Raw genomic sequence first — 27,671 nt, forward strand, 5'->3', positions numbered from 1 at the left:
TTAAGTTTTTATTCTGGGTAAATCTGTTATCTCCAGGCTTAGTTCACATTTATCCAAGTCCTCACTCTGGTCCTCAGTGTCTCTGTCCCATATGTGTCTATCTGCACTGTCAACGTGGTTTCCCACATCACAACTGTTTCTCTGGTGCTGTTCTTCGTGCTCAGGCGATTCCAGCTGCTCCCCTGACAAACTCTCAGGTGCCTCCTCCACAGGACCATCACTGACTCCTGCCTCTTTATCTTCCTCCTCCTCCTCTTTGAGCGCCTCTGGAGCTCCGTCCAGACTTGAATCGCTGAGGAAAGAGTGGGGCGTCTGAGTATCCTCCATGGACAGGGGCGTCTCGTCGGTGAGCCGTCCCCCGAGAAGACCGCCTGCTCCCGGGGTGTACGGCATCTCCTCGTGGTCTTGGTCCGGATCCTGGTCTTTGCTGCAGTAAGCGTAGCGGTGGTTCATGTGCTGGGAGTACGAGCCGGAGTGAGAGAAGCGCTTGCCACATTTGTCACATTGGTAGGGTTTCTCTCCGGAGTGCAGTCGGCTGTGCTCGATCAGATGATGCTTGTGCTTGAAGGCCTTGTTGCAAATCTTGCACTCGTGTGGACGTTTACCTGTGGTGAATACAAAAAATTTACTTCTAATATCCTGCTTTTTAAAAACTCTGAACTTTTTTTTTTTCTAAAAGAATATACAATAGCACATCTGTATAGGAAAAAAAATATATATTTTTTTTAATGCCCCGTGCACTTTGTATGTATGTTCTTTTATTATACTGCATATGCACTCTGGTCGGATGCAAATTGCATTTCGTTGCCTTGTTTTTTATGTGTAATGACAATAAATTGAATCAATCAATCAAGTGAGACTTTTAATGCACTGAAATAAATATATTTTTATTTTTATCTTATAATAAATATTCATAAAGGAGTAATTTGACATTGTGGGAAATGTTCCCTGTGGTTAATATGAAACTAAGCTCAGTTTAGCTCAATGAATGGAAACATGAACAGCTCATCTGGTTGTGTCCAAAGATAACCAGCTCTGCTCATCTGCAACTCTCAATTTCACTAATAAACATCTTAACTTCAAAGAGTTGCAATGATCTTATCATTAAACTCAACAGAAACCCATCAAACCAGGGTATATCCCACGTGTCAAATTATTCAATTGAACCTACGTTAAGAATTATGATAGTAATCTATGAGCCACTGTGCCCACCTGTGTGCTCGTATTTGTGCCGGAGCAGAGAACTGCTCTTCTGGAAGGTTTTTTCACAGATGTCACAAGCATAAAGCCCCTCGTCTGTCTTCTTGAGTCTTTTCCTCCCCGGCCCTCCGTCTCCCTCCAGACCTTCATCCATCAGAGAGAGGTAGTCCAGAGCTCCACGGCTCAACACCTCACCCTGAGGAGAAAACTTCTTTTAGTTTGATGCACTTTTGCAACAATTCCTCTATATGTTATATGGGATAATTCACAAATGTCTTATACAGTCTGTTAAAGAAAAGCCGTACTCACCATGAGAGCTTGTCTCTCCTGGTGGATCTTTTTCAGTGTGGCCTCTGCATCTGCGTCCATCATGTAGGCCATAGGAGAGAGAAACCCAGGGCCGTTAGTTGGCTGGCTGAATGGAAGTGGTGTGATGCCATCATGTCCTGAAAGCCCTAAACCAGACTGGCCGAAGATAGGGAAACCATTGTACAAGGAGCCTGGAAACACAGGAGCTACGGCCCCGCTGTAGACCGGGTGGTGGTGGAGGGCGAGGTGTGAAGTTGGACTCAAGCTGGAGCGAAGCCTCTTGAGATGCTGGGTCCCGCCGTCTCTCCTCTCACCTCTGCTCGAGCTGCCGTTGACAGCCTTGTTCCTCCCCTCGTGGTCGGAGAGCTGCTTGGGCAGGGAGAGGTCCAGAGGTTCGTTCTGAGCGGACCAGGGGCTGCCGCTCCGGTTCTGAGCTGAGGAGATCTCAGGGGGGCAGGTGGTGAGGTCGAGGCAGACGGGAGAACCGAATCCCGAGGAGGGAACTCTTCTTCTGGCTCTGGGTGACGACAGCTCTGGGGAATGGTTGACCGGTTGGCTCGGGCTTCCTTTTTCCTGGCCAGACCAAAAGGCCCGTGAGGACAGGGCGTCGTGGCGGGGATGTGTGGGAGAGTGCATGGCGACCAGAAGCTGCTGCGGCACAGAGTGCCAGCTGGGCTTCTGCATCGGTGACTTGTTTCCAGAGAGGCCGTTGGTGACTTCACACGGTTTGCTGTTCTCTGTTTGGAGGACAGATCTGTGGTAGAAGGAAGGTGGCGAGGGGTGGTCTTTGCTGCGAAGACCCTCCGGCACCTCCACCGCCTCCGGGTTCATCTTGCAGAGGTAGCGCTCGTGCTGCAGGAGCACCGCCACGTTGGGGAAAAGCTGGGAGCACCAGCGGCACGTCACCCCAAGCACGCCTCTCTCCCCTTCACCCGACCTCACAGACTCCCTCCTCCTGTTGGGGGACAGCTTCCTCTCCGGCCCTCCTCCGTTACTCATCACCTTCCTGTCCTCCACTGCTCCTCCTCTTTCTACCTCCTCGTCTTTCTTCACCTCCTTGTGTAGAATATCTTGCAGCATCTGTTCAAACTTGGTCCCAGCGTAAGGATAAGGCAGCAGGGTGGTGCCTTTCAGGATGCTGGCCCTCAGAGACAGCTCCGAGGAGGTGTCCCAAAATCGAGCGAGGTCCAAAGCGCCGGGGAAGGCGGCAGGGTTCTGGTTGAGGTCCTGCAATAAAAACTGGTGAGGATCCTCTGGTCCTCTGCCCAGAGACCTTGGGTTATCTTGGTTGTGTGAAGCCAACGGAGAGCCCTTCTCAGCATTGTTTCTCCCCCCGCCTGCAGAGGGAGACGGTAGAAATGAGTGGTGGTATGGGCTTTGGCCGTGTCCATTAAATGCCCCGCTGAGTCCGCCTGTACTACCCCCTCCACTTCCACCGCCACTGTGGCACTTTTTGCTGCTTAAGTGGGAGCTGTAGGAGCCCGAATGAGAAAAACGTTTCTTGCAGTTGGAGCACTCATAAGGTTTCTCACCTGAAGGATGAAATACAGAGAGGAGGCACTGAGTCAGTGTTTGCATGAGTTCTGTTGTTCTCTTCAATTATTTTTAGTTTATTTTTATTTTATTTTTCCGTCGACGCATCTAATTGAGTCTAATTTGATGCCATATACACTGCCAGTCCGGAAAAAAAAAAGTCACACACAACAACAACATTTATTTCTGTCCAGAGTTGCATTAATTTTGCTTTTTAAGATTCTCAGTGGGGTTAAGGTCTGGACTCTGTGGTCACATTGGACCATGTGTTGGACAGTTCTTAACCCAATTTTAGAACTCTTAGTAATCTCCTTAGATGTTTCATTTTCTTGATGCATGCCAATAATTTGACCCTTCTGAAACAGATTAACATCTTTTCCACGACTGCAGGATGTGTCTTCCCACCAGGGCCGTTGTATATGGGAGAAAGGTGATGATAATTCTAGGGGCCCAGAGCCCAGTGGGGCCCACAAAAAAACCCTGTAGTCTAATCTTTGTATGACTGAATTATTCTGCATATGACCCTGACTAATACTCATAGTAATGCTGCATTAGCATCAAAACAAAGTAAATAAAAATGATAATACATTCGTAGTCTAAAAGAGAAGGGGGAAAGTCAGGGGGCAGGGGCCCACTTTAGTATTCTTTAAGGGGCCCAGAATTCCTAGCAACGGCCCTGCTTCCGACATGGTTGTTTAAGAAATGAGACTGCATCAGTTAGGGTTAAATAAGTTGTTGCCAGCTGAGACACAATCATCCATACAGTAATTATCCAATTGGAGGCTCTTAACTATTAGCTTAGTTAAATCCAAATGGTGACTTGTTTTTGGACGGGCAGTGTATAACTGAAGCAATAACTAAGGGTTAGTGGAAACAATAGCAAATGAATGGGTGAGTACAATTGTTTTGGTGTTATTGTGTCTCACCGCTGTGGATGCGGAGATGCTCTTTGAGGTGGTGTTTGTACTTGAATGCTTTCCCACACTGCAGACATTTGAACTTCCTGGTCTCCATGCTTTGATCCAGCGTAATGGGATTCTGGGAGGACGGGACATCAATCATTAGTTTTCTACTGAAACACACTCAGGGATCAATTTAAAGGGTGTGAAGACTGTTCTCAGTGTGTGTCACTTGTACAAGGTTATCTATTTCTAACACAAAGCTGTGAACGAATAACCACGTAAAAACTAAATGAGAACAACACACGTGACACTTTGCCCTGACTGTGGCTGTCTAAGTGTCTCACCTTGTCCTGCATTTGATTGTGAAGTGCCAAGTGCTGCTCCATCTGTGCCCTAAGGGGGGCAGTGTATCCACAGAGCGGACAGACCATGTGGCCCCCCTCCCTCTCCTGACAGTACTTGATGTGCTCCCTCAAAGAGGCTCCTCGCTGGAACATCCTGTGGCAGAACGGACAAACCTGCTGGGCCCGCCCTGCATCTGCGGTCCAGAGAGAGGTGATGTTTTAAACAGAGCGTGAAGATGTTTGTGCATTCATTAAATACACTGTGTCTTCTGCAGCTTATAGCAGCACAATAGGCCCCAGAGCCTGTCCCAGCATACACAGGACAATATACAGCCTGACCCTGGAACAACCTGTCTCACTCACAGTCACCAGTTACAGTGAACTATTTTTATCTTTAAAAAAAAAAAAAGTCTCATTAAAACCCTTGATATACTTTGAATTAAAGGTTTACACTCTGTGATCATTTGAGTGTGGCAGTAAATGTCCCACCTTGCTTGAACAAGTATGCCAAACATTTTAAAAAGATTATAGAAAATATTGCAACATGTTATTATTGTGAATTGAATATAGCTACAGAACAATAAAACATAAAACGCAAGTGAAATTATTTGTCTGATTGGTAACAGAATATTCAGCGTTTTATGGGAGCTTGATGTGTTAAAAAAAAAAAACCAAACTGAAACAACATCAAAGCGGAGATGAGATGTCTCTTGTCGGGAAAGCTATTTGTGGCTGATAAGGTTGAATATTTGTTTTCATTCTTATTTTCTTTGAAATACATTAGCATAGACAATCTGATATGTGCCTCCCACCACTAACCCTCATCCGGCAAATACAATGGTGTAGAGGTGACTGCACGCTGCCTGGGTCATTGGATGGATTTGCAGGCGTTTCCCTGGTTACCGTACCTGCTCCGTCAGGTGAGTGGTGCTGGGCTCCTGGTGACCAGATGGCGGGCGGCAGCTCATCGTGCCTGCTGCCCTGGTGGTACACAGCTGCCGTGCCGTTGTGGCTCAGATGGTCCGAGAGACTGGTGGAGGTAGAGGTCTTCTTGAGTTGGGCCAGATATGCATACTGAGCCAGGTCGTCCAAGGCATTCTGGGAGTCTGAGTTCTTACCTGGGGGTCAGAGCAGAAATAAAAGGAAAAAAGAAATGAAGACACAGAGGAACTGAAATACCTATATATAGAATTTATTTATCTTTAACCAGCAGTTAGTTCTTATGCAAAACTGTTGAGCGGCGCGTGGCTCTTTTTTTTCTCCAAATGTTTAATGTAACTCTTTTACATGCAGACACGCATGCAGCTTTATTAAAGACACTGACAGGGAAATATTAGTGTTGCTGCAATAGTCTATTTTCCTGTGTGTCATTAAAAAGGCCAGGCTGAGAAAGCAGAACAAAAGCTGTTGAAATATAATACAGACAACAACAGCTATAAAAGAGTGTAATTTAAAGAATTTCTCTATATTTACAGAAAGATACATTACATCAGAAAAATGCATTATTTTTGCATGTTAACCGATGTCCAGCTCAGATGCACATATGTTCATTTCTTTGAGAGGTTTTCTCAGCTAAACATCTAACAAGATGATCTATACACTTGTCAGTGGTGGGCATCGGCGTGTTCGAGACTTTACATTTTCTACACACTAACTGTGTATTAAATTAAATTCCAGAGAAAGTGTTTGTTCTCTGTCTTTGTGTGTGTACAAGCTTTGTTCTTATGGCCATGGGTGTAAGACGTGGAGATAAATTGCAAAAGTGACTCCGTGCAACTGAATCTAATGGGACGAAATTGTTGAGTTGAAAAGACTGACAGATGAAACAATAAATACGAGGAGCCAGTTGGCCAGATACGAGACTAGATTTTAAGAATTCCTTCTCATTTGTGCCCTTGAGTGTGGTGACAGACAGGCAGGGAAGGAAAAGCCACAGATGTACGTGAAGTAGAGAGGGTGTCTCCTATCTCAAGCCAGCCAGCTTTTGCGTACAGCGACTTTGAGGAAGATTTTTCAAATGTTTGCAGATGTTGGCATATTTTGAGCTGTTTTTCAATGCGGTGAAGGGAAGAGCCTGTGTGGTTGAGTGTTGTAAAAACTCAGCTTTGCCTTCATCAGGCAAGGCCAAATCACACGAGGCGAGGGAGCTAAGTGATTGTTAGTAGGCAAGCCGCGTGAGCCTTTGATCTCTCCTAAATAAAAGGGAAAGCCTCACGTCGCACTGTGCTGATTTCAGTACCGTAACGTCACCTCTTTGATGCATGGAAATATTGTGACATTGTGTGGGATGAGTTCTTTTGTCATGCTTTCAGAAGGCTGCCTTTTCAAAGAGAGCGGTGAGAAAAAAAAAAGAAGAGCTCTCAGGGAAGGCATGGTTTCACAAGGAGCTGATATGAAGGTGTATCTAGGGGGCTTTGAGAAGCATCATGAGACTGGAGGTGTGTTGCATCAGAAAAACACTGTAAACTTGTTTACACATACTGTAGTGTCCTACACCACCATCTCATACAGTATACATTTTACACACATACTGCTTGTCTTGGCCAGGCCTCACTTCTTCAGAAACAAAAAAAGGCTTTACAGTTTACAACACTATACTTTAGTTTTTTCAACTTACAGTACATCCTCAGTGGTTCCTGGTCTTCGTCCCTGTCCGCGGTGGACGCAGCGATGGCGTCCTCGATGGCCTCGGCCTCCGGCTCCACCTGCACCCAGTAATTCCTGCTGCCAGGGCTGAGGCTGTGCGGCCGCGTGGAGCGAGCTGGACTGCCGGGCTCCTCAGTCCCCTCGCTGGGCGTCAGGCTCGTCTTGTCCAGGCTCTCCTGGCAGTCCTGGGGCTCCAGGCTCCACAGACCCACCTCATCCTCCCCTTCAGATCCCAGTGAAGTCACTTGCTCAGCATCCACTGTGAAGCGGAGAGTAAAAGGAAAAGTTAGAGACACTGGATGTTCATGTTGAAATGTTCTGCACTAAATGTTCAGTTTGCTTATTGGGGACATGTGATTTTGTAATACTTGTATTTTCAGGTATGTTAGAAAAATTAAATATCATGAACACATGTCTTTAATCTACTGTATGTTAAATGAGATGCCAAATATTTCATTGTGGTATCCAAATATATATTTACTTTTTCAAACATGATTCATAATGCAAAAGACATGTGTTTCTTATCAATTCAGATGGTATTTAGTTATTGGAGCTGTAGATTATAACCAATGGAAACCAGAGACAATGCAACATGATTTAAGAAAATATGTCAGGAACTGAAACCGAACAGGGGAAAAACACAACCAGAAATTCAAAAATGTTTTGTAAATTCTGAGCCATTTTTTTCCCGTATTTCAGTAAGTAAGAGGGATGAAATTGTCTTGAAGTTAAGTTGTTCAGCGTGTTTCTTATCATGAGAGTTTTCATATGGCTTTGTGTGGTTTGATGTGTGGATAATGATCAATGCGAGCAGACATGTTCAACATGAAACACAAGTGTGTGCAAGGAGATCCAGAATTCGAAAAGGAGGGTCCCGACCAGAAATGATGACATTTCAAATATATTACTGAGCCCTCACCCACAATATAAAACTTCAGAGAGAAATATAAAGTATTAATAGTAATTTCTGATCAATTTGAAAGGGACAGTTTTAGTTTGACGGTACTGAGAGTGAAGCGTGGTTTTCCTTTTGAAACTGAAAAAAATTAAAAATGACAAGAAGACATATACAAAATAAACTTGTACTTAACGGCATCAGGATTAAGCACTCAGATTTGTCACTGCTGCAATCGAACGCCAATACAATAAATACAGCTTGTTTTAATGCTGGTTTTAATCACTGTAATTTATTTTAAATCATTTATTTTTTGTTACATAGGACTTTAAAGCTCAATTGGGTGTGTTATGTTAATTTGTATTTATTTATCACATGGTAGCATGTGTGACTTTCACACTGCATGACAGTGTGGCTTGGGTGTATGAAGAAAAGATAAATAACATATTGTAATTTTTAAAAAATATACCCTCGGTGCCCAGACTGCAGCAAAAACTGGAGAGGCGCGTTACTTTTTCCCATGGCAAAGACAATAAATGACAATCACAAACACATGCCTGGGATTTCAGCTGTAGGCTCTCATTTCCAAGGCCTTTTTTGAGGACTCTCTGTTTTCCTCTCACTGATTGGCAATATCTCATCACAACCAAGTAATGACCATTTAAGAACACAAATACATCCCTTGCCAGTGCCTTTGAAATTCATCAGAAAAAAGCCAAACCGTTGTGGAGGAAGCTGTGGACGGTGAACAAAGTTCAGAGAGCCGGTCCCTCTCTTTGTGTTGTTGTTGAAAATAAGATTTCTGATCAGTTATGTGGTGAAGGTGGCGCAGTCAGCGCAACATTGTCATGGTGCCTGTTTGGTTTAAATGAATTTTCCTCATTGGCGGCTGTGAGAGAGTGTTGTGCCTTTTATCATCAGATGAGAGTGAAAATAAAGTTTCACAGATCGTTACGTTTCGCAAAACACAAACAGTTTGTTCATTAAACTGTCAAAACAACTCACTTTGTAAGATTTTCATTTTTTTTGCTTTGAGCTGTTCCAACTCCCACCGCCCTCGCTGGCCGGTGGACACAGTGATTGAGTGTTTTGCTTTCGACACCTCTGCACATACAGTTATGACCCACACTTCACACAAGCCTGTGACTGTACACCAGCGGTGACATTTCAGCTTATCTACCTTTCCATCTCTGCATTCATCTGCTTCAAACACCGCTACTGACTGAACAAACGAGGGACCCGGTGTTGCACACGGGGGTGGCCCGCGATTTACAAACACGGTGTCAGTCAGCATGTAAAAAATTACACATATTCCTCTGATGAGTACATTAGGCCTGTAACACCTACATGTGTATCTATTTGTATCAGCAGGTTGTTATGTCCTGCCCCGGCTTCACTTCAACCCCTGTGCAGACTCTGCACTCATGCAAAAACCTCTGATTCACCCGAGGCCACTCACCCGGCGCATGCTTCTCGCGGGGCTGCTCTACCAACATGAGGGGGGAATGATTTACTCTCATGTGGGGTGAAATTGGTCATCAAAAGTGTCCCACTACAGGAGGCAGTTATGAAGTTACATTATGTTGTTGAGGTTGAGCTATCGACCCAGCGGGGAGCTCTCTAGGATGATGGGATACACCGCTGGGCCCAAAGAGGGAAAAATCTGGTCCAGATTAGCATCAAATTGGCTCTAATTTTCTCTCCCATGACAGTGAGTGACACTGAGTCTATATGTGCTGTCATTAAAGCCGCACCAAGCAGGCATGGCTTTCATTATCAGGCCCGTTGATTTATTTATTTGGATAGCGATTGCATCCTTCAAGTAGGTTTCTCCCCCCTTTTTTTTTTTTTGGAGCAGGACAGTTAAATCTTTGAACAGTGCAGGAGGTTCGGGATGTGTGGGGCTGATGCCTGCAAGTAGAGATCATGTGTCAAGGTACAAAAGAGCCCAAGAGTGATGCATTCATGCAATGTGCAAGAGTTTGGGGAGTGTGTAATTTGTTAAAAGACACTAAACACCGAATAACACACAGCACAGCGCAGGGGGGGGAGAACAGTACACTGCTATTGTGCATGCACTGTAGTGTGCGTGGGAAGAACATGACTCATATCCAGAGAGTGCTAACCGAACTGTGCTGCATCATGCTTGACACTGTCGATCACTCGGTCTTCTGGGGAATCTTTCTGATGGTGTGACAACAACATTGTGCTCAGATCAAACGCTGCTGCAACTATTTTAATCTGTCTGTCGCTCTCCCTCGCTGACAGTGACTGAACTAAAAGATTTACGGTCTCTCCTGCCAGAAAGAGGGCTATACGGTTACCAGCTCGGGACAATTTACTTAGAAATGTATCTTGAGAATTTTCTCCTTTTTCATTCTGCAAGATTTTAATCCCTCACGATCTTGATCTGAAGCCTAAAAACATTGAGTACCAACATTTCATTATTTACATTACTGAGGCATTTCCCCAGAATACAATCAGACACAGATCAGGCCTGAATTAATTCATAAGCACACGTTTGTGACACAGAAAGAAAGAATTTTTACAATACCACATTAAAATACAACCACAACAAAAAAAAGAAGTCACTTGAGATAAAAAAAAAAAAAAAAAAAAAAACTATATGTTCAGCACCTCTTTAGGTCTGGCTCACAGCAGCACAGAGATAGTTTCCGTCTCATCCAGTCTAATTCTGCACTGTTTATATGCCAGAGGGCATCCACTGTACAGCAACAGCTAAGCTGCAGTTTATTTTACGATGCACATATGTGATCTGGTATTGACTTAGTAATTATGCGGCTAAACGGTAAACAGGCAATAATTACCTAGAAATTACCTTGTTTGTTTCTTTTTGGTTTGAAACGGCAACAAACAAGGCCAGGCCCAATTTACCGCACAATGTATTTGTTACACTGTTGCTGATTTTTTTTTTTTTTACACTTGATGAGTGTTACATCAAAGCCAGAATAACAGTTATATCATATTGTCAAAGTCATTTAATAGATTTGTATTTCTCACTGCCGAATAAATGACTTTTTACACATGTGTTAGTTGGAGACATTTCGACACCTGTCAGAAACTATGTTTTACACAACACCCACTCTAAAAATAAAGGGTGTTATTTCTGACACTCTTGATGTTAATGTATGAAGTCTTTAGAGTGTGTGAAAATGTCTGCGAGCAGCCTGAGTTAAATTTTGCGATATATAAAAAAATAGACCTTTACCGTTACATACCATTAACATGACACTGAAATATAAATGGAAATAAAATCACATATTTTTCAAGATAGGAGTATAAATCTAGATTTTAAATGTTTTGCTGCTTTTTTTTCTCTAAAATTCAAGTTTTATATGAAATTCCGTTTGAAGCTTTTATATCAATCTTAAGTTATTTAGCTACCCTGAAGAAATGAGATCCATGACATAATGCATGTGCAAGCGTAATATGACATATGCATGTGGAGCACATACCACATTACAGTAACATCTGGAGCATTTCACATAGTACAAAGTGTAGGTGGTAAATCTGTCGAGCCAGCCAATTGAATACACACTGAGGCATATTGAAAAAGTCTTTCATCATGACCTTGTAACAGAACTCATTACTACATGTTAAAAAGACATTTCTTTTGTTTGTTTGTTGTTTTTTGCTTTTGTTGAGTAGTCAGGTTCAGTTAATGTCAGAAACAATACTTCCTCTGCTGTTCAAACTATGATGGTTTCACAGGTGTCAAATAGGAACTCTTCGCTATTTTGAACTCAATAAATTACCACATGAAGGTCATGGACGCCCACATGGTAAACAAAAACTGAGCACAGGAAGATGCGTGTATTGTCATTTTTACAGTACCTATGAGAGCAGTTCAGAGACACGGCAGATCCATATTCATCTCCAGAGCGCACGGCGGCGATGACCCCTCTTTAAATATATCACACAAATCAAACATGTCATTTAAACAATTCTGACTGTGGCAGCTCTGCTATTCATACCTGCTGTCTGACATTCATACAATGAGTCAGGGCAGGACCGCAACCCAGAGCAGACACCTCCCACCTGATGTCCTTCATCTTAGCAGCTTCTCTCTCTCTCTCTCTCTCTCTCTCTCTCTCTCTCTCTCTCTCTCTCTCTCTCTCTCTCTCTCTCTCTCTCTCTCTCTCTCTCTCTCTCTCTCTCTCTCTCTCTCTCTCTCTCTCTCTCTCTGGGTGGTGACATCCTCTTGTTTGGCACCTTGGCCTGCTCTCTGGTTTGGTTTGTTGTAATCGGTCCTCACACAAATGACCACATGCCGCTTGTGTTTCTTTCCACCTGCATGTATCTACCTGAACTTTCCCTCGATAGAGAACAAACACACTGTCAACAGCTGCCATTTTGTAATATCATAGTCGAGTGTGTTAAACACAACCAACATGTCAAAGTGATTTTAATGTACTCTACTCTGAAAACTCTACATCCTCAGTGGTTGCCACGCTTTGGAATGTAACTTTTAATTTCAATCCATCCAAATGTTTCACAGATTATATCACCAATGTCGACAGCTAATTGAGGATTAAATGCTCTAAATTACACGTTAACCAATAGGAATGGTGGTAATGTGATGTTTTGCTGCACTTTTATTGCATTTTTGTGGCCAGAGAAGAGGAAGTGCAAACATTCTTGTCTAATGATGGTGAAAATAACCACAAACACACTAATATGAAAGTCACACAGTCAAGTTTTAGTTCAATTGATGACAGTGGCTTCTATGCTGGATGGCAGCGAGCCAAAAAAGAAATGTCTGCAAATGGCTGCTGGTGAGAATAAATCAGACTGAAACTGTGACACTGTAATGGAGATTGTAAAGGTCATATTAGTGTGGAGGAAGAGACGCTAAAATGTAATGTGTGGTGCGCTATGTGATTTTGCATTCTTGCAGTGTGTCTAAACACAAACACACACACACACACACACACACACACACACACACACACACACACACACACACACACACACACACACACACACACACACACACACACATACACACGCATACACACGCATACACATACACACAAACAGTGCACTGTGGTGTGTATGTTAGAGAGAGGGGGGACAAGACAAGAGTGAGACAGGGGTGCAGAGACACCAGTGTAAAAAAGAGTTTAACACCGTTTAAGCCACATTGCAGTAAAGTCATAATTCTTTTCCATCAGGACTCATCAAACACCATCACATCATCACATAATTGACAAAAACTTCCTGTTCAGACACCGGAAGGAAAGAAGAATGAAAGCAAGCAAGAAAGAAGAAAGAAAGAAAGAAAGAAAGAAAGAAAGAAAGAAAGAAAGAAAGAAAGAAAGAAAGGGAATGTAGTAGAGAAAGACAGAGATAAGAGAAAGGCAGAGGAGCGAGGGATTAGAGAAGAAGAAAACTGAAAGAAAGAAAAAAAAGTAACAGTGTCAAACTGTCCCTGACACAAATCCTCCAACACTAGGGAAATTCCCTCAATGCACACACACACACACACTAACACTAACACTACCACACAAACACAAACTAGGGTACAGACAAATACAGGAAAAAACACACAACTTTTAACGTGGGCAAAAAGCAGGGAACCAACCTGATGCTGTAGACACAGCAAGGAAATAGATCACAATTTCTTTGAGTGTCAGTGTGAGTGTGTGTGTGTGTGTGTGTGTGTGTGTGTGTGTGTGTGTGTGTGTGTGTGTGTGTGTGTGTATGTGTGTGTGTGTGTGTGTGTGTGTGTGTGTGTGTGTGTGTGTGTGTGTGTACAGCGCACAAAGCTCCAAGAATATCTGTGCTTGAGTCAGTCAGAGATAGAGAAGTTAAAGCCCATGCGGTGCCATAGCAGCGGAGTCACGGCTCTGTGCCTTTAGATGTCCCGCTCATTAGGAGACACCACCCTGTCAGAGTATTTAAACCGCCACCACCACCACAGAATGTGCAGCCGAGGGGCAACAACATCTGCACTTTGAAAGACACAGAGGCTCACACAACAATCAGCCCGAGAAATAAACACCAGGCTAATTTCCTTATATTGATTAAAGCTCTGCAAGAACAACGCTACACTAAGCAGTGATCTTTAAATGAACAACAAACACCATATTGAAACTCTTTTTTTTTTTTTTTGCTTTTGTTCAGTGCGGCTTTTAATGGCTCTATTCAATTAAGGCCCTTGTGACACAAAAACAGAATCCCTTTTGGCATTTTATTAGCTTCAAAGCCACTGAGCCATTCACTGATACTACTCACAAAAAGTTGATTTGTCAACCAGTTGCACTTTTAGTGTGACTGCGCGCTTGTGTTAGTTTCATTATTCACATATGAGAGCGCTCAGTACGATTTCTGGGGAGCCCGGGCGAATCAAAGCACAGCCCCCAAGACACCGGCTGAAACGCACTGTGGTGTTGTGTACAGCTGCCACGGCTGCTTTTGAAAGGCCTTCTGAAAATCGATTGATATCAGTATTACTGATCTCCTATTCTCTATCTACATGTTGCATCGTTGCACCAAACAGCGAACCGCATCTGCTTCGTAGAAACCTGCTCTCATCTGACTTCAACAGACCAACAGATTGGGCTAACAGCACACAACACGAGCTCCAAATGAAGCAGAGCGGATAGTTAACAAAGCTGTAACTTACTGTACCATATGTACTGTCTGTCTGCCGGGGCAAGCTCATCTCCCACGTGAGGAAACTGAGAGAATAATGACTCGTCTGATATTGCCTCTATCTGCCACCTTCTATCCTAGACACCGTTGTTTTTCATTTTTACATCTGATAGGTCTAATCTCCTCCTACTCATATTTGCACTTTACCCATGCATACTGCACATTTTTGCTTAGCTTTGGTGTTCTATAAATACTGTAAGTAATGAAGATCACAGAGCAATGAATGGTTAGAAAGGCTCCATTGTCACTTCTAGGAATTCTAACCACATGTGTTCATACAGTATACTGTATATCTCATCATATATATCTTTGTGTTTGTGTGAAAACGTTTCCGATGTGTCTGGTACATTTTTGTGAGTGTGCCAGTCTTTCGACGTGCTCAACATCAGTCCCTATGTGCTACAAATGTCTGAGTGTGTCTTTCTGTTTCTCTCTGTGAAACGCACACACACACACACACACAGACAGAAATAGGACCACTGACAGACAGGAAAAGAGTCCCAAATAACTTGCGGCCTAGACCAGAAATCACACCACAAAGGTGCATTTACGTGCCGGTGAAGCAGCGACAGAGCTGTGACTCAGTCTGGAGGTACAATAGAAGAGACGTGATGTGAAGGAGAAGCACGCTTACAGGCTATACTTTCAACCCCCCCCCCCTCCTTCACAGATTCCCACCCCAGCTACAGTATGTATTCTTAGATTGTGGTGAGCTGAACTCTAGAAATCCATGATATATTTCTGTAGCCTATAATGATCTTGACTTGCACAGCTGCCCCCGCAGGAACTCCAAAATTAATAGCTTTACATTTCACACAGGTAGAGCTTAAACTGACAATGATAGCGTTAGCTTATATCGCTCAGTGTATCCTAATTCAAACTTTCACTATGGATAAAGTTCCCTCTCTCTATATAAAGGGCATCCTGTCAACAGCATTTCAGCTATAGGAGACCACAGATCATCCGAGGGAAACCACAGAGGCGTAAAAGCACCTCGGCCACGTTTTCTATATGTTCATCTCCCATGTTTGCTTTCGACAAATGCTAAAAAAAAACAGTGAAGAGTAGGAGGAAAGTGAAAAAAGAAAATCCAGCTCACGTTTCGTATTGTATCTTTAAACAGATTAGACAAGGTTTAGATGTGCTGTGCTCCCTCGTTTTTCCCCTTCACCTCTCACCTCTGTGTTGCGCGCTAGACACAAACAAACAGAATGATGAATTTGTGTGCAAAAAATTGCAGCAATCAGTTTTTCTCTTTGCAGAAATGAGGCAAGGTGTGAGTTAAGAGGTGTGCAATGAGCCCTTGTGGTTGTCTGTTCTTCCTTTGGAGGTTTCCTGTATGCTGCTGCCTACATGTTTGCCACTGTGTTTACCTGTCCTACCGACCACCACACTGACATTCACCAAAAAAAAGAAGAAAGAAGAAAACCTTTTTCACACTAGCCTTTACCTTCACCTCTCTGCATTAATGCCATGTGTTGAACATTGTAGAGAACTTAAAACATTTACACAGCAGAGAAAACATACACTCTGGATCATGACCTTATTGATCTGGGGTCAGAATGTCCTGTATAGATCTATTGTCTACAAACAAACATATTTTTAGTTGGAACCTAGGAAAGTTAGCAAAATACAATTAAAAAAAAAAATCCTTTTTTGATTTTTAAGAGTTTTCTTTTTACCCAATGAAAATCCAGAACATTTACACCACTCACTACAGTCAAGATGACAGAGAGCCTCGTACTGGAGTTGATGCCTCGCTCTTGTTTCCTCATTTAGATATCTGTAATAAAGGCTGAGGCAGAAAATACACTTTCCATTGACCTACTACAAAAAGTTAACGAAGGAAACGCTGCTAACATCATTCTGGATTTCCCGACGACGTCATGCTGAATTGAGAAAATTGAGTCACTTTAATGACTCACCAGCATAGCACCAAACTGATTTAACTACTGTATGTATATACTGCGTGCGTATGAGTAAAGCCTCTCCACCGTGCCTATGATGTGCACCATGCTGCACTGGAAGCGGGGCTGATGCTGCTGCTGCTGAGAAAAGGTTAGCTCAGTTCGAGGAACACGTTATTTGGAGTTTGGCCCTCTGCCTCCTCCTGTGGCCCTGCGCTGGTTTCCGTGTAGCGAGGAATCGGTGCTGGAATGCAGTAACGGTCACAGAGGGACCCACGCACTCACCACACTGTGAATCAAAACCCAAACTCCACTTCATTAGGCTCCTGTCATTGCAAAGACTCTCACACCACTCTATAAATACCCCTGTCTCCCCCCTCCAAATTTGTTTTCCCTCTTTTTTCTTTACACATGAAAATGCTCAGGGACCGTTCCAGCTTTCTGATGTGGCTCTTTATTTTGTACGTTGCCGCAAGAAACCACACAATAGTGGCTCCTTTTGAATATTAAAACATTCTCTGACGGAGCACAAAGGTTCTGAAGTTTTTTAATAGGGGTGCATGCTAAATAAAACTTCTCTTTGAGTTTAACAGCTATACAATGTGGGATTTGGTTAGTTCAACTCGAGCTGCGACTTTCAGTTGCTCACTACGGGAGATTTGTTTTGAGGGTGAAACAAATATGCTTGGTATCCCACTGACTTTGTCGGCTTCAAACATCTGTGTATATGTATCTGTTCGAGGTGTCTTGCGTGATGTGGAGATCTTGAAAGAGACACAATTTACTGCATTAAAAAACCCAAAATGTCTTAATCTAACCGCCCAGAGAAGATACAAGAGTTTTAAAGGAACCCACATGGAGATATATAAGATCAGATCACAGATGCAAAGGTATTCACTGCACATGAAGCACCAGCTCAAACCCACACGGCAATTTGTGCCACTACAGCATACGTACGGCATGAATGAATTATATTTTCTCAAGTTTCCAATAAATAAAGTAAAGAATTAAAACCAAGAGATGCTCATCCACTGCTGCTACATTCAGAGGACACTTAGAAACAATTAGAGACAATTAGAAAGTATGAATGTGAGAAACAGTGAGAAACGCTGTTCTTACAGACAGAGCAGTGCAGGTGAGGCCGAGCAGCTCGATCCTGACCCTTTAACATACAGACGGGGCGCCATCCTCTGGCACATGTGCACATTACATCCTCCAGACGCGAGACGATGATAGAGCAAAACATTTCAAGTGACCACATGTGACCTTGAAGTCTTTGAAACATAGAAAAGATGCCTTTCTAATGTGTCACTCTGCTTTTATTTGCTTTGTCTTTCTCTCTGTTGTTCTCACACGCCAGCACACACGTCGTCTCTCTCTCTCGCTTTGTCTTTCAGTAACACTCCTTTCTTTCATCCCTTTTTTTCTGCCCATTATGCACACACACACACACACACGCACACACACACACACACACACACATTAAGAAATACAGACAGAAAAAAACGGGAACACACGCACTGTTAAACCAGTCTTTCTGTGGTTATGCAGTTCTGATTAGGAAGATGTATGAGTCACATTGCATATTAATTTACACACATCCGTATGTTCATTAGTTACAGCTTGATGTGCCTGTGTGAGTTTGTGTGTGTGTGTGTGTGTGTGTTCTGTGCATGTGAAGCCTGAACCAACGCCTTGAAAAAGAAACTAATTAAAGTCATGGAGAGAAATGCAAAGGCAGCAGAACCACACAAGAGAGTGTGTGCATGTCATTACTGACCTGGCCCATGTTGGAGAAAAAAGTGATGGCAAGAATTGAGAGAGAAAAGAGAGAGAGAGAGAAAGAGACAGACAGAGAGCGAGAGAGAGAGAGAGAGAGAGAGAGAGAAAGGGAGGGAGAGTAAAACCTCAACCAGCGAAATAATGTATATAAAAAAGACTCAACAAGAAGAAAGGTTTAAAAAGCAAACTTGGGGAGTTTAAGAGGATCTTTGATGTGTATCAGAAGAGGAAAGCAGCCTTGCGACTGGGACGACAGTAATTTTAAGTCGAAGCAGAAGGCTGGCTGGATGACTGGCTGCCTTGCTGGCTGGCTGGCTGACTGCCTGGCTGACTGACTGTGGGCTTTGATGGCGCTGGCTGTTTGAAGTGGTTTTCGGGGGATGGGAGCAGCGTGTGGTGTCAGTGGGACAGGGGAGGCACTCAGGGGGGGGAGGGGGTGGGGGGTGGAGGAGGGAGAGGGGGGGCTGGGGGGGGGACTCGATGGCGACCCTACAGGCCGCTCGGGGAGCCCAGGCTGGGTGGAGCAGAGCAGAGGAGGGAGAGATGGAAGGAGAGGAGAGGAGGAGAAGAAAGAGCCTGAGACGGCGCAACGGATAAAAATGGAAGAGAGGAGTGAAAGAGTGAAGAGGAGGTGGAGGAGTAGTGCAGATACAGAGCAAGAGGAGATAAAGAGGAACCAATGTGGTGACAAAGACAGAAGAGAGAAAACAGAGCAGAGCAATGAAAGAGACAAAAAAGAATGTGAGAAACAGCAAAAGCAACAAGTCTGAGGAAAAAGCAGCAACGGCCTCGGCTCCGCGTCTGACGCTCAGAGCCTCGTACCAGTGTGGAACAAGGACAGATGCATTCACACCTTCCTCCTACTTGTATCATTGGGGATGACGTTAGCCCACTCTGATACGCTGCCAGGCTGCCTTATGACTTTACTTCCCCTTCCATCCCTCCAGCAATGCTGGACACATGCACCGTATAATCATAACTACACTGTTTCCCTGAGGTACCACAGTCGACCGCACAGCAGAGAAGGAAAAAAAGAACTGATTCTGTACAACTTCAGAATGTGTTTTTGTTCTCCTGGCCTGTTCATTTTTCCTATTATCAGTCACTGACCTTTTTCTAATTAAAATCCCTCTCTGGTTTGTAATTTTTCAACACTAACAAATACTACACGATAACCTGTTACTTACTTACCATGTGAAATTCTTTTAGAAAATATAGATAAAGCTATCTGTGAGATTGTTACAGGGTGATAAATGATGGGGTGGACCAGAGAAAGCTGATTATTTGTGCTGCTTCCTTTTTAACACAAAATACTTCCGGCAAATGCTTCTTTATCATACCTGAGCTAAAGATTCATTTGCATGATCTAATACTGTGCACGCTGCTTCGCAAGCATCAACATCTTGTTCCGGCCCAACACAGACTACATCCCATTCCTCTCCAAAACCTCTTCATTTCACTTTTGTTGTGTGCTGTTTTGTCCTGCTGACTCTGAGGTGCTTTCTGTATCACTAGTTACTGACTGATTAAATGAGTGAAACTAATTAATGAAGAGATTAACGCTATTTTTTTTTGGTGACTCACTGGACATTTCTAAAAATATCTGCACACGTGATGCATTCACTGCCTCCAAAAGAGTCCGTCATAGACAAAGTGGAAACATGCTAAAATGAAATGCTGCAGAGAGGGAAAGGGAGAGAGAGAAAGAGAGGAAGGAGGGGGGGGGGGGGGGGTCTGATAATGTTAAATTTAACCTTAAGCCTTGACTGTTACAGGTGGGCCTGAGGATCAGTGCAGCATGTTCTCTCCACAATGGAATGTGTTTACTCCCTCCCAGGTAACTATGTGTATGTACATTATCTGTGTGTGTGTTTGAAGCAGGGAGTGGGATGTGCAGGTCAGATGAAGGTGGTACCAGGTGATCGCAGGTACAGGGAGAGGAGGAGTTGGCCTGGGCTGGTTGGAGCACACGTACAGGGATTTATGGGTGGACTGGGCATGTGGAGAGTCTGCCTCTGAGCAGGGCCGTTGTATAATTCTAGGGGCCCAGCGCCCAGTGGGGCCCACAAAAAACCCCAGTAGTCTAATCTTTGTATGATTGATTTATTCTGCATAAGACCCTGACTAATACTCATAGTAATGCTGCATTAGCATCAAAACAAAGTAGGCTAAATAAAAAATGATAATACATATGTAGTCTAAGAAAAAGAAAACTGGAAAAGTTAGGGGGTAGGGGCCCACTTTAGTATTCTTTAAGGGTGCCCAGAATTCCTAGCAACGGCCCTGCTCTGAGGGGCGCTTTACAGATTTACAGCAGAGAAGGCAACATACAGTGTATGTGTATCTGAGATTTTGTCATGCTTTTTCTATCATGTGAGGGGGCATCGTATAGGCCAATACAGCAATTATGTGATATGTGAACTTTTTTTTTGTCGCATTGCAGGATTGGTCAAAATCAGACGTCACCATCTTCAACATACTGCATCAAAAGAGCACATGCAAAAAAAAATTAAACACAAACAAATTGAGAATTCACTTTATGCACAGCTACACTACTTCCTGAAATAAGCCAGCTCGTTTAATTCCTGTTTTACATTATTGGACCAACTGATTAATCCAGGTGTGTCTGAGTAGTCACAGTGGTCAGACACACCTGGATTAATCAGTTGGTCCAATAATGTAAGACAGGAATTAAACGAGCTGGCTTATTTCAGGAAGTAGTGTAGCTGTGCATAAAGTGAATTGGACAACCAGTGTGCTGCAAATACAAACACACACAAGACATTTGTGTTTGGTCCATTGTGTTTTCTTAAAAAGCAACACAAGTAAGTTGAGTTGTCAGGGTTTAAAACTGCGATGTTTCATTGATTGTTTTTGATTAATTGTCTAAATTATTTATTGATCCCAAACACGTCTCACATCCTATTCATATGCAACAATATATATGCACTCTCTGCTGTGTCATGACATACTGTATATATCCTGTAGTCTATTTCTTTCTTTATAATTTTAGTACCATAATGTCTTTCAACTGTCTGCGAATATTGCACTGATGTCATAGTTGTTTTCTTCTTGTTTTTACTTGTTGTCCTGACATGCTCTATGAAGAGATGAGAACTGCCCTCCTGGGACAAATAAAGCTTTTTGAATTCCCCGTCAGCCTTCTCTAATATGAGTGTTGTGTTTCTTCATTATTTTGTTTTCTGTTTTATGTAACCAGAAAAAAAACATTTGGACTATTTTCACATAAAATAGTTAGACAAATAAGAGTGATAAATAGAACATAGAAATGAAATATTTTCCGCCAATTACTGTTACTTTATAAACAGTTAATCAATTAATTAAAAAATTAACTGTCAGACAAAAACAATCCTTAGTGTGGTTGTTTTCAGAAAGTACATCATATCATGAAACATTGTGACCTCATGACTCACATACAACATGTTACATTTATCTTGACTGATTATTTCTCCTTCAGAGCTGCTTTGCAGTGGTCGCCGTGTGTGCTTCTAAGTGGAAGGACAGATGCACATGAGAGCAAAAAAAGAAAGAAAAAAATAAAATAGGGAAATATTTGGCTTAAAAATAACAAAATAAGAAAAACAAACTCAACACCAAGAATTAAAGGAAGGCAGAAAAAAGGAATGAGAAGCAACCAAAAAAGAGTGTTAAACTGAAACCACAAACACTCCTATTCTTTTCTTGAACTCTGGCCTCAGAGGTGATCAAAGCAAACAAATGCCACCACACTCCTGTCTGCAGCCGATACACACTGCTTTCAACTTGCTGCCTATTATATCTAATACTGGCAAACACTGGCACACTCTCAGCCAGCTGAATGAGTGGATCTGCCTGCCAGGCTGCTCTCCCCTCTCTCTCTCTCTCTCTCTCTCCCTGTCTCCTCTTTTTTCTTCTCCTCTCTCTCTCTCTCTCTCTCTGCCACCCATCTGGGCCTTGTAATACATGACAGCTGAAGCAGGGTCTCCAAATTTAATTTGAGGTGTGATAAAACAGCACATATCTATAAATTGTGTGCAGAGAGAGCTTGCCTATCTGGATAGTTTTAACCTCTTTCTTCTGTCAAACATGTGCAGCATATCAAACACACAATACCCAAGCTGTCTGCACAAAAGGAAGATCCGCAAATAGACTTAACGGCGGAGGAGCCGTGCCAGAGCAATGACAAAGAACGTATTAATAATGCTGGGAATGGAATATGTCAAGAATGAAAAGGGATGAATTTGCAGCATCATACTGTACAGTCTGTAAACCTGTTCTATCTGATAAAACGCCTTTGATGTGAAAACAGAAAATAGAAATGAGTGAGAAGCCGGATATAGCTGGTGTTAAATGTGTGAAAAGTGCATACCAAGACACCTAGATATACATACACACGCATACACACCTACTGGGCTCTGTGGTCATTAGTGTTATCTTACAGTAAAGTGTAGACTACTGTATGATCCTCAGAGGTTTGTACTGAAGCCATGTGTACCCACCACGGCCATTGTGTTATTTCCTTTATTATCAACTGTTCCTGATCACTACGCTGGATTTGACCTTCACCTAACGGATCGGACTGTGATCAAAAGTTTCAACTTCTCAGAGGAGGGCCGAGAGACAAACTGTACATTTTGTTGCAACATGAAGGAGAGGAAACTCTGCTGTAACATCTCGACAAAGAGATGATACGACCCCCGCCCCCCCTCCTCCCAAAAAAACGGCTATATTCAGGAGCTAATACTGCTGCAGAAACCCCCTGTGTGATCATGAATCCTGCGATGGCACCGCAAAACTTTCCGAAATAATTCCTCCAGGACTGGATGATCAGTGTGGCAGCCACACGGCAGGAATGTACAGTGAGACATGGGACTGCTTTGGCTACATCAGAAACATCAGAATGAGCAATAATTGAATAAACATGTGAAAAATACCAGAGGGACTCAATCAAGGGATTCCCCATTACTGCTGTGTTGATCTGGCATCAAAACACACACACACACACACACACACACACACACACACACACACACACACACACACACACACACACACACACACACACACACACACACACAGAGCTGGGACGGGAAGAAAATCTGTGACACTTGGAGCTATGGGAACGTTTGGGGAACAAATAAGGAAACACTTAAAGATTATACCACATTCTGTCGCCCGTCCTCCTGTCTCTTCTGTCTCTTCTGTCTTTACCCTCAACCCCCCCTCCTTCTCCATCTCTTGTCTTCTCACGCTGAAGAACTGTTTTGGCTGTCTTCAGGCCTGTCAACCCCATCAGCTCCCCACCTCTGTCATCCTCCTCTTCTTTCTTTCCTCCCCTGTCCCTCCCACCCCGCTGCTTCTGACGCCTGAGCTGAGCCCCTGGAAGAGTCCCGCTAATAAACTGTGGTGCCTGAGCTCTTCATTGCTGTCTCACTCTCCTCCACCCCTCATCCCCAAGCGCCGATACATCTGCCGTTAAAGCAGGGCCCGGTCCAAACAGGCCCGGCCCCTGCACTCTGTACAGTACAAGCACGTCAGTCTTTCTCATTCCTTCTCATTCCCCCCCTCCCCTCCCCTCCTCCTCCTCCCCTTCCTCCCTCTCTATTCTCTCTCTTTCTCTCTTTCCCTCTCTTTTTTGCTGCTCGAGTCCTTTGTGTACAGTGTGCTATGCTCACTGTGGCAGCACTGTGCCAGAAAAAACCCACACAAACACACACACATACATGTATGCAGCATGCACACACATACACAGTCACAGACACACAGCTGGGCCCCAGCTGCATACAAAGACTGGGGTTTGGAAATCAATGAAGGAGAAAGAAGAAAAGGGGAAAGGAGTTTAAATAAATTGGCACTTGAAAAAAGAAGAAAAACGAGAAAGAGGGAGTGAGGGAAGCAGAGGGAGAGAGAGAGAGAGAGAGAGAGAGAGCACTCTTAAAAAGGCACATCAGTTCAACAACAGAGCGAGGCTTTTCACGGACTAACAAAACATAAAGCACAAGGACTAAATATGTTTGTGAGGGTGCTCATGAAATGCAATCCCACATCTGATTTAGGAGCGAGGGCCGAACGAGCCTGGTCAGTTGTGCGGATGTCATTCTGGCGACGATGCCCGCTGAGCTGGAGAGCAGGGGAAAGCCCACGCATAACACAGTCAGCATGCTTTAAATAAATGAAAACACTTTTGAAAACTGGAATCTAAACAGTGTTGCCTCTACCAAGACCAGTCACTGCACCAGTGAGGTGGCTTTTGAAAAATCCATCAGAAACATGGATTTTACAGGACGGCTTCATTACAGCTGTCTTGAAATATATCGTCAGTGATTTTCTTTCATTTCCTTCGACGTAAATAAAAAAATAATGCATGAGCAAAAATGGATAAAACATCTCCTCTGTTTTACATAAAATATCCACTAATGTAACAGATCTGTGTCTCATATGTAAAAAAATAAATAATAAAAAGTGATCACTAAAACCTTTGTGTCAGCTAATTGCTTCACACTTTTTGAAACAAGTGAGCAAACACACACTCAACTCCAACAGATAGGTTTCCTCCCTCAGTCCCAGGACTGTTTTCAATCTGCCAAGAATGAAGAGTAGTAATTTCCTCACGTTGCTTGATATCGGTGAACATTGACAGTTTTATTGGGGGAGACAGAGACATAATCAATAGGCGCCTTGGAGAGAGAAGAAACGTCAGTTTATGTTTTTTTCTCTTTCTTCTGGTTTGGAAAAGATCCTCAAATCGCTGTCTTATGACTCGGGCCTGCCAAGTTCATTTGGTTTGGTTTCATTTGGACCTTTAAGTCCCTGCTCACACAACCCAACGCATTCCTACAAATCCAACCCACAGATCTTTTAATACACACGTATCTATTCTATACTTACATGAGGTCGTGCATGCAGTGCACACATTTCTCACAAATACAGAAGCTTCCCACCCGCAGAGACATGCATGCAGATTCGTAAAGCGATGATACATCAACGCAGAAGAAAGTAGCATATAACTCACTTATAACAGATGATGTAGCATATAGTAAAGATAACAGTTGTCAACGTGACTTTTAGGACACTTTTTAGATTCTCAGCTGAAGATCAACTTGTAATCAGTTTCCTCTTTTTGACATTTTTCACCTTAGATACCCTCAGTTCTTCTAATCCCTTGATTACGTTGTAAAGTTTGAAAAGTTGCTGGAAACTGACCAGATGTGATGCTTATCTGTGCTTTGACAGCAGGAATTAAAGGAACTGGACCGTGCAGGTCTGATAAGTGACAGGTCCTTGTCAGTAAGTGTGCCTTTTTTTTGATAGCTGATAGCTTTCACAGTACTGCGATGCTGTTGATTTGTGAAATAGGGTGCAATCGGTCGACAAACTGCAACATGACAGTCAGTCAGAGGTGAGAGTGTGTGTGCACACACGCACACATGCACACACACAGACACACACACACACACATCTTAATGCCGAGCAGCCAGAGAGGATCTCACCCTGGTGTCACTCCGCTGAGCGTCACACCTCTCTGAATAAAATGAGGAAACACTTACAGCAAACTAATAAACTGTATAAATAAAGTCTTCACAGCAAACAGGTTTGTGGCAGTTGTATGTCAGGTCAGAGACAAACAAACAAGCGAGCTTTGCCTGACTTTCACTGGCTTTCATTAACCTCCAGAAGGTTCAGAACACAACCAGCAAAATGTGAATGTGTCTGCGTGGGTGTCTGTGTGTATGTGTGTGTGTGGCCTTTTATGTTTTTGGAATCAAAATATCCTCGGTAATAGGAAGATGACGGCACTTTGAGGCCTACGTTTTCACTTGGGCTAATGGTTGGGTTTGTTAAAGGTGTCCCTGCATTACCCAGCAACTTTACATGAAACACAACGCCAGCAGCAGCGAGACACTGGCTGACATCAGCCACACACTTCATTAGTATTAGCGTGATGTAGAATGAGGTTTATTCTAAGGTTTTAAGGTCAGGTTTGCATGTGAGTTATTTAGCCAGAGGGCTGCCAGTTAAATTCAGGGTTAGAGAAATGTTCAAAGCTGTGGATAATTTCAGAGTTCTGGCGGGTTCGGGGTTTGGAGAGGCACGATTTTGATTCTAACATAATTGTTCGGTCCTCTTCAGAAGGAGAGAAGAACAAATGTTTACATGTGTATGTATCCATGTGCGAGTGTGTTTATCCCTACTTCAGTCTGAGTTCAAAGCCACACGCTTGAGAACGAGGCCCAGTCTGATGCAGGAAGAACAAAGTCTCTACAAAGTCCTTATAGATTCAGCATAGCACTGTCAACAAGTTCCTCTCAGCACCGCTGTAGGAAGTGCATTCACAGAAAACTCAGAACTGGCATCATCTTAAGGTTTAATGTCAACTCGGGCCTCGAACAAATTGTTGATGAAGTGATAGTCATGTAAGAAAATACAGAATGATTGTAAAGATTTATCCTCTGCAGGATTAATTTATATTAAGTAATAGTTATATTTTTAAGTCTTCACATTTTACAGAAAAACTTTACATATTTTTCAGAGGAACTACTTTAGATGATTAATGTTGTAGATTTATGCAGCAAGTGATGCAGAGAAAATAAAACTACAAATTGTGCCTTCATTTTAGAGGATCAATGGAATAAACCCCACCTTTGTTTCTTTCTGATACTGTTCGCAATATATATTTATAGCCCATATATTTTTTAAAGTATCAAACTCCATCAAATTTGATCTGAAATTCCAAATGAAGATGCCTTTCAGGCCACACAGCATAGAGAACAAGATCCTAGAAAGTATAAATGCCAGCTCTCAGCCTGAACAGCAACAAAACTACAGCCAGCACGTAAAAAAAGAGAAGAAGCAGTGAAATGTCATTAAAAAAAAGCAATTTCTGTTTGATTAGAATAATTTCTCTTGAAGTCAAATTAACAAAATCTAGGAGGTCTGAGACAGTGTGGATCTTTCTATGTCGTTCACAAGTCTTTGCTTTTGGACAGAAGTTTTTTTTTCTGTTATAAAAAAATATAAGTAAAAAATATAGAGATTTCACAAAACCCATGCAGCTATAGAGTGTGGGCTTTTTTAGAAGATCACCTCGCACTTTTTTACAGCACGACTTTTCCCAGGTATGAAGCCTGTGTATGACCAAGAGGAGCCTGTAGAAGAGTCGCAGTGCTCATCCCTGCCCCAACATGACAACCCCAAGAGCCCTGAGTGTGGAGTGTGAGAGAGTCTGAAATGTGAATGTAGTCAAAGTGTCTTGCAGCAAACTGTTGCACAGTGATGAAACAAAGTCTAATGTTAGTTTCTCTAAGAAGCCTGGAGGAAATGGACGCGCTTCACATGAACCGCCGCTGTCCGCAACATCTGCCTGCATCATTCACCAACTTCTTCAAACTTTCCAGCGCTGCGCGTTTCTCTTACCTCGGTTTCTCCTCGGGTTGGCTTGTTTCCTCCGTTTGCCCCTGCTCTCCTCTGTCATCAT

At 43.1% G+C, this 27,671-nt stretch overlaps 1 protein-coding gene across 1 annotated transcript; it reads right to left on the bottom strand.

Annotated features, from left to right (window-relative positions):
* On the bottom strand, positions 1-27,671 carry LOC310986245 (zinc finger E-box-binding homeobox 2; the record flags this gene model as incomplete). The annotated part of the gene is made up of 8 exons (XM_083972082.1): positions 1-605; positions 1,213-1,396; positions 1,510-3,041; positions 3,969-4,080; positions 4,289-4,482; positions 5,197-5,406; positions 6,906-7,193; positions 27,611-27,671. The coding sequence occupies 8 exons, from the start codon at positions 27,669-27,671 to the stop codon at positions 1-3; spliced, it is 3,186 nt and encodes a 1,061-aa protein (XP_083828208.1).

Source organism: Trachurus trachurus (genome assembly GCF_905171665.1).
Source record: "Trachurus trachurus genome assembly, chromosome: 5".
In the NCBI taxonomy this organism is placed as follows: Eukaryota; Metazoa; Chordata; class Actinopteri; order Carangiformes; family Carangidae; genus Trachurus; species Trachurus trachurus.